Here is a 12,199-nt window from a genome sequence, read left to right as displayed (position 1 = left end):
AGCTGGAAAAAATCTGCAACTCCATCATTACCAAGCTGTACCAGAGAGCGCAGGAGGCATACATACCAGGAGGAATGCCTAGGGGCCGAGCTCCCCCATCTGGTGGTGCCTCCTCCGAGCCCACCACTGAAGAGGCTGATTAAGCCAAGCTAGTATAGATTTAGCATTGTTTCACAAAAAACACTGAAGGACCCAAATGTGTAGCAAATTCCAAGGCAGTTTTAAAGCTGAGCTGCTATAGTAAACAACTGGGCGTTCTTGATACTTGAACAGTGAATATGTACACAGGGAAAGGAAATAACATTGCACTTTATAAGCACTGTATTGTAAGTGGAAAATGCAATGTCTTAAATAAAACTGTATTTTAAATTGGCACCATAAAAAAAAAGTTAGCAAAACAAACAACTAACTGAAATTCTACCCCCAATATTAGTTAAGTTGTGGTAAAACCAATCCATTCATTCATTGCTAAAAATGATCTAAATTGGTGCAGCCCTTGTGCAAAAGCATCTTGGCAATACCTATCACAATTCATAAATATTCTTTAGATGAGAAATCTCACTCCTGAATAAGTCTCTTATCAAGAATAAATCCATCCAAGGAACAGCTTCACGCTTAAAAATGCTTTACTGCAGAGCTACCATCGGCAAGCAACCAAATGCCCAGTTCTATGTGAATGACTTATGACATAAAAAGAAATTAAATATACAACCATGCAATTTATAATATTTAAGTAAAAAACGTAGAATGGTATGTACACCGACTAAAATATCTTAAAATACATAAGCACAGGACTTAAAGGAACATGCAACAAAGAAAATAGAAGTGTTAAAATATTCAAATAAAGAATTTTTAACTTCTTCATGCTGATACAGTATTTTTAACTAAAAATGAGACAATCCTTTTGTACCTGTTGAGGTTTCCTTTTTAAGTCACATGCTTATATTATCTATTTAAAAGAATAATTTTAAACAAAAGTGTATAAATAGGGATAAGCTATAAAGCTGCACCAACTGGATCCCCAAGGGAAGGCCATTCTTAGTTCTTTCATAGCCCTGTACAATGCTGCTTGACCTGAATGCTACAAGGCAGCACTGTAAAGAAGCTGAAAGCACAAAGACAGCTCTGCTGCAGTGGAGGGGGAGCAGGGTGGGCATGCCTCGGCCCACTCAGTCTTCTCCCAGCTTCAGTGCCTTCCTCTGGATTCATTCCCAGGGACTCTAGAGCTCAACAGTGGGCGTGGCGTCTAGATTCAGCATCGCCATCCATCACCACCACCCAACAGTCCCCATCATCTGCAATACTGGCTACCTTCCCTACCTTCCTATACTTTTTCCTCTACTTCTAGATAGTAGTAGTGTTTATCTTGAGTAAGGAAAAAAAAATCTATTAAGATTAATCTAGGGCTTCCCTGGTGGCGCAGTGGTTGAGAATCTGCCTGCCAATGCAGGGCACACGGGTTCGAGCCCTGGTCTGGGAGGATCCCACATGCCGCGGAGCAACTAGGCCCGTGAGCCACAACTACTGAGCCTGCGCGACTGGAGCCTGTGCTCCGCAACAAGAGAGGCCGCGATAGTGAGAGACCCGCGCACCGCGATGAAGAGAGTGGCCCCCGCTTGCCACAACTAGAGAAAGCCCTCGCACAGAAACGAAGACCCAACACAGCCAATAAATAAATAAATAAATAAATAAATAATAAAAGTGTTTAAAAAAAAAAAAAAGATTAATCTACATGTGAAACGTTTTAACTTTGCCAATGAAACAAACTCCACCACTTACGAATACATTTAGGCACTGTTCAGAGAAAACAGACGTATACAAGGCGGGGCCCACACATTAAGTTCTGTATTTTCCTCAGAGCAACTAAAAAAATCCATGTCCCCTTACTTCATTAAGGGCACACATTCTTGCTATTGAGCCAATGTTGTTGGTGATGGTGATCAAAGTCGCTCTGGCAAGGTCCTCTTTACTCACAGCTTCTCGCTTCTCCTTGCTCATCATGTTTCCAAAGCTATGATGGAAAAAAAAAATCTCACTGCTAAACCAAAGGCAACACAGCTCAACAGAACTTAATGTTACTTTACTAAGACAAAAGTTACTTTCAGGGCACCATTGTTCAAATATTCAAACATTTTATTACAAAATAACAGAGCATCTGCTCAAATAGAAATGCAACTTCAAGAACTCAAGCATTCTTTTTTTTTTTAAATAATAGGACACAGAATTTTATTTTAGTTTAGTTTTTAGTTTTTTCCTCAAATATTTTTTTTAATGAAGTTTTATTTTATTTTATTTTTTGGTCATGCTGCATGGCTTGTGGGATCTTAGTTCCCTGGCCAGGGATCAAACCCATGGCCCCTGCAGTGGAAGCTCGGACTCCTAACCACTGGACTGCCAGGGAATTCCCACACCTCAAGCATTCTGAATGAGCAAATGGCTTTCCCTGTGGTTTCGACCGAAATCTAGCTTTGACGCCACGTATCTGCACATTCAGATCCATTGAAGGCACCATGCTCCTTCTGCAACCAGGCTAAGTTTCAGGAAGATGCCTCAATTAGCAATTCGCCCCCAACTGCATAGCTGTTCCACTCAGCTGAATGGTCACATTCACATCTGGTAAACTGCTTTATCTGACATCTGAGTCCCTGAGTAAACTATTTAAGAGTTTCAGATTTCCCTAGAAGATCAGGTATTTCAAAGTACCTGACCAGCAGAATTGATATATAAATAACTATGACCTGATCACAAACCCAACCAATCAGAAAAGGAAGTGATTATCATTGAGCAGATGCTACAAACATAGAAAATGGAATCTACAGCATTTACAAAGTACCTAAAATTAGTAAAGAAACATGTATATGAGTGCCTTTTCTATTATTAAAAACCATGTGCCCCAATACACAAAAAAGCAACTGTATTTCTAAACAATCCAAAAATGAAATTAAGAAAACAATTCCATTTATAATAGCATCAAAGAGAATAAAATGCTTAGGAATATATTTACCAAGAGAATAACACTTGTATACTGAAAGCTACAAAACATTGGTAAATAACAGCAATGATCTAAATGGAAAGACATTCTATCTTCTTGGGTCAGAAGACCTGATAGTGTTAGGATGGCAATACTTTCCAAAGTGACCTAACAGACTCAACACAATCCCTGTCAAAATCCCAGTTGCCTTTTGGTGCAGATTATCAACAAGCTGATCCTAAAATTCACATGGAATGTCAAGGGACCCAGGTTAGCCAAAACAATCTTGAAAAAGAAGATTAAGTTGAAGGATTCACTCTTCTCAGTCTCAAAACTTAGTACTACAAAGCTACAGTAATCAAAGCAGTGTGGTACTGGCATAAGGATAGAAATATAGATCAATGCAATAGAAATGAGAGTCCAAAAATAAACCCATACATTTATGGTCAAGTGATTTTCAACAAAGGGGCCGAGAGAATTCAATGGGAAAATAATAGTCTATCCAACAAATGGTGCTGGGACAACTATATATCCTATATAGCCACATGCAAAAGAATGAATCTGAACCTCTACCTCACACCACACACAAAAATGAACTCAAAATGGATCACAGACCTAAATGTAAGAGCTAAAACTATAAAATGCTTAGAAAAAAATACATAAGTCAGTCTTCATGATCTTAGGTTAGGCAATGATTTCTTATACGTGATATCAAAAGCACAAGTGATGAAAGAGAAGACAGATAAGAATGAGTTCATCAAAATTTAAAACTTCTATGCTGCAAAGGCCACCATCAAGGAAGTGAAAAGACAACCAACAGACTGGGAGAAAATATTTGCAAATTATATACTTGATAAAGGACCTGTATCCAAAACATATAAGAATTCTTACAATACAATAATGAAAAGACAAAGAATCCAACTAAAAAATGAGCAAAGACTTGAACAGACATTTCTCCAAAGAAAATAAAGAGCCAATAAGTACATTAAAAGATGTTCAAAATCATCAGTCATCAGGGAAGTGCAAATCAAAATGAGAGATCCCCTTACACCTATTAAGGCAATTAAAACCCAAAAGACAGACAATAACAAGTATTGGCAAGGATGTAGAGAAATTTAAACTCTTACATACTGCTGGTGAAACTGTAAAATGGTACAGCCACTTTGGACAACAGTTTGACAGTTCCTCAAAAGATTAAACACTGAGTTACCATATGACCCAGCAATTCCACTCCTAGGTATATACCCAAGAGAATTAAAAACATATGTCCACACAAAGACTTGTACATGAATGTTTATAGCCCCATTATTCATAATAAACCAAAGAGTTGAAGCAACCCACAAGATAATCAACTGATAAATGGATAAATACAACATTCTATATCCATACAAAGAATATTATTCTGCAGTAAAAAGGAACAAAGTACTGATTCATGCTACTACATGGATGAACCTTGAAAATATTACGCTGAGTGAAAGAACCCAGTCACAAAAATCACATATTGTATGATGCCAGAGAGAGACAGAAAATAGACTAGTGTTTACTAGGGACTATGTGTGGGGGAATGAAGAGTGACAGCTAACAGATACAAGGTTTCTTTCTGGAATGATGAAAATGTTCCGAAATTGTATTATGAAGATGGTTGCAAAATTCTATAAATATACTAGAAACTACTAAATTGCACACTTTAAACAGGTGACTTCATAGTATGTAAAGCTATTTAAAGGGTAAAAGATATACCCAATACTTAATATTTTATTCCTGTATTTTTTTTTAATTGGGGTATAGCTGATTTACAATGCTGTGTTAGTTTCAGGTGTACAGCAAAGTGAATCTGTTATATAAATAAATATAGCCACTCTTTTTTAGATTATTTTCCCATATAGGCCATTACAGAGTATTGAATAGAGTTCCCTGTGCTATACAGTAGGTCCTTATTAGTCATCTGTTTTATATATAGTAGTGTGTATGTGTCAATCCCAATCTTCCAATTTTTCCTCCCCCACCCCTTACCCCCCCGTAACCATAAGTTTATTTTCTACATCTGTAACTCTATTTTGGTTTTGTAGATAAGTTCACTTGTAGCCTTTTTTTAGATTCCATATATAAAGTGATATCATATGGTATTTGTCCTCCTCTGTCTGACTTACTTCACTCAGTATAAGAATCTCTAGGTCCATCCATCCATGTTGCTGCAAATGGCATTATTTTGTTCTTCTTTATGGCTGATAATATTCCACTGTATATCTTGTATTTCTCAGAGCACACACGCCCCTTTCCCTTACCTTGAAGCCACAGCCCAGCCTGGCAGTCCAAACCTCTCATAGTCCCCTCCATAAATGTCTCGTACTAGTTTATCCACTTTGGTGCTATCTCCACGTGATGCCATTTCAAGAGCTTCTTCAAATGTGGTACAGCCAGTAAGAAGACAGCAAAGACCAAAAAACGTTCCTCCTCCAAGACTGTGATTAAAAACAAACATAGTATTATAACATTTTTCAAAATAAGAATAGGAAGGTAATACTTATGAATCCAAAACCATATTCATGTTATCAACCCACTCCTGCCCCATCCCAATCATGCAGATGCCACTAAGTAGGAAACAAGTCTGTGAAAAGATAAAAATAAAGTGTCTAATGGACACCTTGAAGATACCATATTCACATAAGCCAAGCAAACAAAGCAGCAAAACACAGGGCCCGCCTCTTTATCCATGTCCCCAATGCAGTCTGGTCACCTGCTGAGTACTAGGAGCCTCAGGTGCAGATCAGCCCACCAGGGCCATGGTGGCACCTCTTCCCTTTCTCTCTCCAAGTGCAAGCCCCGAGTCATCCTCATCCAAGCATCTTGTCACCCTGGGTCATCAGCCCCCCTTACCCGACTAGAACTCCTCCATGAATGTGTTTTCTCTCCCAAAATTACTCCTCTCATTCTTTAACTGACACCTGTTCAAAAACCTGTTTCTCCCAATCCCCAGCTCCTGTTTTTCCTCAAGTGATCGCTGATCCTTAAACCAAAAGGTATTCATTCTCATCTGCCACCTAATCCTCCCTTTTCAGACTACCCTCCCCCAAACATTTTTCTATTGCTCAGTACCTCAACTTCTAGATCTCACGACATCCCCTGGCCATGTGTATGTGTGGATACATGTAAAATCTAAACTAGTTCAAAGCTGGGATCTTGCCTTGCCTTCTCCTTATAAATGCTACCTAGTAGCTTTGGTTATTTTATGGTACATGCACACCATAACACTATCTGAGGGCAGGGACCTTGGGCTCAATGAGTCTGCTGATGAGATATTTTATGAAACTATGGTAATGAAATCTTCAGCAATAGAGATTAAAGAAAAGTAGACCATGAAATCAGAATTTCCAAAGAGAAACAATATTTGCTTGCATAATCCCAGAGAAACATATCTTTCACATAATTTTAACAGGTTCTTGAAGATGTTCTTACATGCAGTACCTGAAAACTCAGTTTTAACCCATTATGATATCAAGAATAAATAATGACCTTTATATAAAAGACCTACCTGGTACCTGTGACCCGCTTATAATTATCTTTGGAATATACTGCTAAGATGCTAACCCCAGAGCCAATGTTCACCAGGAGCAGAGGGTATGGATTTCTCAAATCAAATGGTAACTTCTGACATTTTTCAGAATCAGCAGGGTTTTCAAAGTAATAGCACTGTGACCGTCCATTGAATCCAACTGAGTCAATGTATAAAATTCCTTTTATTAAGCAATCTAGTTCATCAAGTTTGCAAAGCTGAAGATCACCTATCTGTAATGAAATAAAAATGTATTCAGATTTTTTAACAAGCCAAGCAGAAATAAAAACTCCGTTTAATAAGGCATTCCCCTCTACATAAGACAAACCATAAAAGTGCTCATGGATGTGTACTATTTATGCCTGCTTTACAAAACAGATCTGCAGACAACAAATATAGGGATGGAATGACAAGACAGAATTCTGCGCTCACAGACCCAACACACTCAAACCACCGCAGCAGCTGGAGAAATGTGCCAAAACCCAAGCAGAAAACAAGATGTCTGCTTACGGGAACCATGAGGCAGGAGCACAGCTGAGGGCACAGCCCCATCAAAAAGCAGACTCTAAGAAGTCTAAATGATGCAAGGACCTGGAAACACATGGCAGGAGCCACAAGGAATCCAACATCTACCTTCCAAAGACCATCTTCAAGGCTACAGAGCAGTATCAAAGTAGGCCACACTTTATTATTAATAATCTGCAGCCAAAGGACTGAAAGTATCCAATTAGAAAGTAAAATACTTCACTATTTAAACTGATTACAGCCTCAAGGGATGGGGGGAGTTTAGCAGAATCAAAATTTAAAACATTGTTATCAACTTAATTTCATTTAAATAATTAATAAAGGGATGATTAAATTATTATTCATATTATGAAACACTGTATAGCAATTAAGAATGAAGAGGATCTTTATACAAACATACATATATATCAATATATATACATTTTTTTTTTTGGCCACGCTGCAAAGCATGCAGGATGTTACTTCCCCGACCAGGGATTGAACCCGGGCCCCCTACGGTGGAAGTGCAGTCTTCACCACTGGACCGCCAGGGAAGTCCCAAGAATGAAGAGGATCTTTATTCAATTAAGAATTGAAGTGGGAAGAACTCCAAGACATGTTTTTAGTCAAAAAAAAAAAAAAAAAAAAAACAAGCTGAGAAATATTTTATACAATATGATCCAATTTGCCTTATTTTAAAACCATATTTATATGCACGTGTATGTGTCATACACAGTCATACACAGAAAACCTAAAAAGATACATAAACTTTTAACTGTGGTAACTTTGCAGAGATGATATAAAGCAACTTTCACTTTTTACTCTATGAACTTCTACCCCATTTGAATGCTACCAGCATTATCTACCTACTCAATATATGTGACAAATACAAAGATGCCTCAACGGCCTAAAGCACCTATTTCTGTTTAAAACCAAGTTTAGCCCTGCAAGTCCTCCCCCTTTAATTCAACTCTCATTTGATTACATTATACTCAATTTACTTTGATCCAAAGGATATGGAAGTTAATAGGTAACTTCATCTTAATCCTTAAGTAATCCCTAATTACGAATATTAAATTACTCCTCTGATGAAACCCAAGCCCTTGAAAATGTTCATCACTGTCCTTATTTTATCTGCTCATGCCCTCCCTGCCACGATGAATTCAATTCTGATTTCCTGACACTTGAATCTCAAGTGTCAGCATTTTCATTTCAAAGCAAAATCGTTTTACACTGGTAGCCTACTGGAATAAATATAGTTTTCTGCCATTGTATGTCAAACCAATACCTCCTTTTATCTTTCCCATAATTCATGTTAACCTGAACTGCCCTGCTGTGCTATTATTCCTAATGAATCCCAGCCTAATTGACAGAGTCAGATGACCAAATACGTAAGTTACTTCACTAACTCAAGTTACTCATAATGTATGTGTTGCACCCACAAGCAAACTCAATACAATGTGAGGAAATCTGATTCACATTAAAAAAGAAACAGGGTAAACTCCATTTTTAAAAATACTTTCACTGTGGTTTATTAGATAATAGTTACTCCCGATGCACAAACGGGATTTGTTAGGCATTTCATTTTCCCCCAGTTTTCAAGGACAGCGCTGGTGCATACAGATGAGAAACCCCAACAGCCTAAAAGCCAATCCCTAAAGTCTAAAATCTACTCTGCACCTCTCCTTGGATTAGCACACAGCACACAACCTCTGGTAACAGCCCAAATGGTATTCAAACATGTTCCAAAGGCATCTCTACAGGGTCCCAGAAATCGAGAGGTTTTCTCCTCTACCTATCAGTTATAATCCAGAGTCCACTGTGACCGCAAAGGAGGGGGACCTCCTCTCCTCCTGCTACCTTCCCGTTTACTCACAGGTAGAAAAGAAACCACTGAAAACCAACAACCAAGGAAAATTCAAGCAAACAATGCAAAACCAGTTTTAAAATTCATGTCAATTCTGTATTATGGTTATGGTCAGTTATGGGAGAAAGGAGATAGAGGACAAAGAAAGAAAACAAAGTCACAAACCATACAATGACACGCAAGGTTCGGGGGGAGAAAATGAAAAACAACATAGGCAAAGGCAGAATCTCTGTAGTAACATTCTTATTGGTGGCATTAAAAACATGGTCACTGAAGATATTTTAAATCTACACTGCACTCTGAAGGTCAGAGCCTTGGCCAATTCGCCTATCAATTCTCCCATCTACCCCCACATCCACCCTCAAATGACCTAGCCTCAAGGCCTTACACACAGTGTTCACTGAATGAAAACAAAATCAAGGGCCCACTGGCACTCCCCCTACTATCCAGACTCCTGTTAACAAGTGTGCAGCTCAGGACACATTAAAAGGCATTTGGGGAGAGCAGACTCTGCTGTCAACCATCTCTGACTAACCCTGAGGCCTGGAAAACACTGCTTTGGACCAGAGTTCCTCATATTTCTAAATAGTAAAATTGCCAAGAAACAAATGAGGGGAATAAGAAAAATTATGTGGTAGATAAGATTGGAAACAATTTTATAACATGAAATGACATTAATTTTTTAAATTATTTTTCAATCACATTGTTTAAGACAATGATATTGTTCCTCACTGGTAGTTCCTTCCTGTGCTTATTACAGCTTTACTATTTTTTCATAGTAAAAGAACAACAAAATGCTATGCTGTTAGTGCTTCTGATTCTCATCAACTCATCTGAATTGGGCAAAAAGTAAACTATACAACAGTCTCTAGATGGCAACTCCTATCACTAATTGATATTTAATCTTAACTTGACTCAAGAAAATTCAAGTTCCATTAGAGATGGAAATGATTCCACCACTTGCTATTGGTATTATTTTTAACAATCAGATTACCATAAATTGTATATAAGCTAAAAAATGCATACTGTGAGAAAATCCTGCTCAAATTTGTACGCTCCACCTCCAGTGGCACAAAAGACAGTGTGGAGACTTGAGAAGTTTTTATCTCTGCCCATTTGAATAAAAGCAGGCATGTCATGAGTGGGAAAGCGTATAAAGTGCAGATTGCCTTTGCGTCCACACAGAGTCAGATCCTTCAGCTCCAGGTGCACGTCCCGAATACCCGTGGACCCATAAGCCACATTGGAGGTCAGGTACTTTCGAATGCTTTTAAGACTTTCCACTTCTTCCTCTTCTTCTTCAGCAGTGATGTCTTTGGGTTCAAAATAAACCAGCTTGACCAGGGTCCCACCAATATCCAAGCCAAACCAAGGAAAAACTAAATGGGGAAGGAAAAAAAAGTCAGAACAGCTTTTTTTCTGAAAACTAAATTTACACTTATTAGATTAACAATTTATTTCATACCTTGAGGTTTCCAAGAACTATATACACAAAAAGGTTTTTGGGAGAAGAAATGTGATTGTCTAATCTGGAAACAAATCTTAAAAAAAAAATTACAAAGATCAAAAAGAAAAATACCACAATGTTAAGCCAACACAACCCTCTTAGACAAGCCCAAACTGCACTGAGAAATATTAAAAAACAGCAAAATGACTACTCATTAACCTCAACTCTGAAAAAAAAGATTGAGAATGAAAATCTTCATCCTTGCCCTTGCCTTAAAGAAATGTTGAGACTTTTCAGAGCTTTGGTTTAGTACTCAAACTAGGGCTAGAGGAAATTCCCAACCCTATGTAACATATAAGCTCCAGTGGTCAATTTCTCTCAAACCCTGATATCAATCAATCCATCAGGTTTCAATGGCCATCAGTGGAACAGGTGTTTCAAAGTTAATACCCGTTCCCCAAAAATCCATCCCAAAAAATCCATCCCAGGACTTCCCTGGCGGTCCAGTGGTTAAGACTCCTGCGCTTCCAATGCAGGGGACGCAGATTTGATCCCTGGTCGGGGAACTAGGATCCCACATACCATGCGGAGGAGCTTCAAAAAATAAAAAAAAATCCATCCCCAAAAATGGCTTAAGGAGACTGGATCAAGATAAACTGCATTAGCTATACATGCCTTCTCCTCCCACCTTAAATCCTAGAAATGACTAAAGATATAAACTTACTGATTTTCTAAAATAATTCTGAGAAACCAGAAGTGATACCATCAGCAGAATGAAGTTGATAGAGGCAATAACTGTCCAGAACCCTGAAAAGAGAAATGCTATAAAAATTGGGAGCAGCTATGAAGGTGCGGGGAGCAGATGGGTGCTCCATCCAAGCTGTCGATGGAGTAGCTGCCATGGGGAAACAGAAGCAGGCTCTGGTGCAGTCATAGTGATATGGTGGGGAAATACCCTTGGCACAACTGGACAGGCCAGCCACTCCCCTCCCCCTCCTCCAAAGAGGCAAAGTCTTCACTGGGCACAGGCACTTGAGCCCAAGCATCAGTACGCATCCACGTAGCTGCTGTTACCCAGAAGAAGTGGGAAGCCCCCACATCTGGCCGTATTTCCCATCTCTCCCCTACAATCCATCCTGACAGACTGGTAAACAGACACTGCACTCACTGACAGGAGAATAGCAATCCTTAAACCAGAGATGATCACTTTACAAACCAGAATCACCAAAAGGGAAAAATCAACAACACAAAACCAAGAAGCTAACATCTGAAGAAAGAGTTGCAGGAACAAAGAGGAGGCTTTAAAAGAATCATAAATATCCTCCAAGGTAAAATGAGATTTCATCCATGAAAAATGAATAAACTATTGTAAATCAACTATACTTCAATAAAAAAATAAATTTTAAAAATGAATAAGCCAGCGTAAAGAAAAATTAGAAATTAAGAAATGATTGCCAGCTGTGGTTGTGGCTGTTAAGAATCTACACATGTGACAAAATTATATAGAACTAAATACACATATACGAAAGAGTTTATGTAAAACTGGTTAAATCTAAATAAGGTCTGTGAACTGTATCAATGTTAATTTCCTAGTTGGGGGTTGGGGGAGAAGCTTCCAAAACCAAAAAGAGCAGGGCAGGGGGCGGGGCGCAGGGCGGGGGGACACACCAATATACTTAACATAGGTGACTCTCAAAAACAGGCTGAGTGAAAAAAGCTTGGCACAAAAGGCTACATACTATATGAGTCCATTATATGAAACTCTAGAAAATGCAAGCTAGTCATTTCTGCATCTGATAGAAAGCAGATCACTGGCTGGGGGAGTGAGAGAGGGAAGGACTATACAGGGGCAGGAGA

The 12,199-nt window shown here is 38.6% G+C and overlaps 1 protein-coding gene and 1 long non-coding RNA gene across 7 annotated transcripts in view; one reads left to right on the top strand and one right to left on the bottom strand.

Annotated features, from left to right (window-relative positions):
* Nucleotides 1-12,199, bottom strand: part of PANK2 (pantothenate kinase 2) — a 28,069-nt gene that overhangs the window by 4,852 nt on the left and 11,018 nt on the right. For 4 of the 6 annotated variants that reach the window (XM_082359113.1, XM_082359110.1, XM_082359111.1 and 1 more), the window contains 6 exons: nucleotides 11,067-11,149; nucleotides 10,361-10,436; nucleotides 9,922-10,274; nucleotides 6,504-6,757; nucleotides 5,257-5,433; nucleotides 1,888-2,011 (listed from right to left, as the gene is read on the bottom strand). In XM_082359113.1, coding sequence (XP_082215239.1) covers nucleotides 1,888-2,011; nucleotides 5,257-5,433; nucleotides 6,504-6,757; nucleotides 9,922-10,274; nucleotides 10,361-10,436; nucleotides 11,067-11,149 — 1,067 coding nt within the window. The remainder of the gene's footprint in view (nucleotides 1-1,887; nucleotides 2,012-5,256; nucleotides 5,434-6,503; nucleotides 6,758-9,921; nucleotides 10,275-10,360; nucleotides 10,437-11,066; nucleotides 11,150-12,199) is intronic. The other 2 variants (XM_082359112.1, XM_082359115.1) reach the window with 1 other exon arrangement.
* On the top strand, nucleotides 6,764-7,738 carry LOC309612926. The gene is made up of 2 exons (XR_014235417.1): nucleotides 6,764-7,197; nucleotides 7,497-7,738. It is a non-coding gene; the product is annotated as an uncharacterized lncRNA (long non-coding RNA).

This window comes from Balaenoptera borealis, assembly GCF_965194805.1.
Source record: "Balaenoptera borealis genome assembly, chromosome: 16".
Classification (NCBI taxonomy): domain Eukaryota; kingdom Metazoa; phylum Chordata; class Mammalia; order Artiodactyla; family Balaenopteridae; genus Balaenoptera; species Balaenoptera borealis.
Note: the sequence above shows the minus strand (reverse complement) of the source record. Positions and strands in the feature narration are given on the sequence as shown.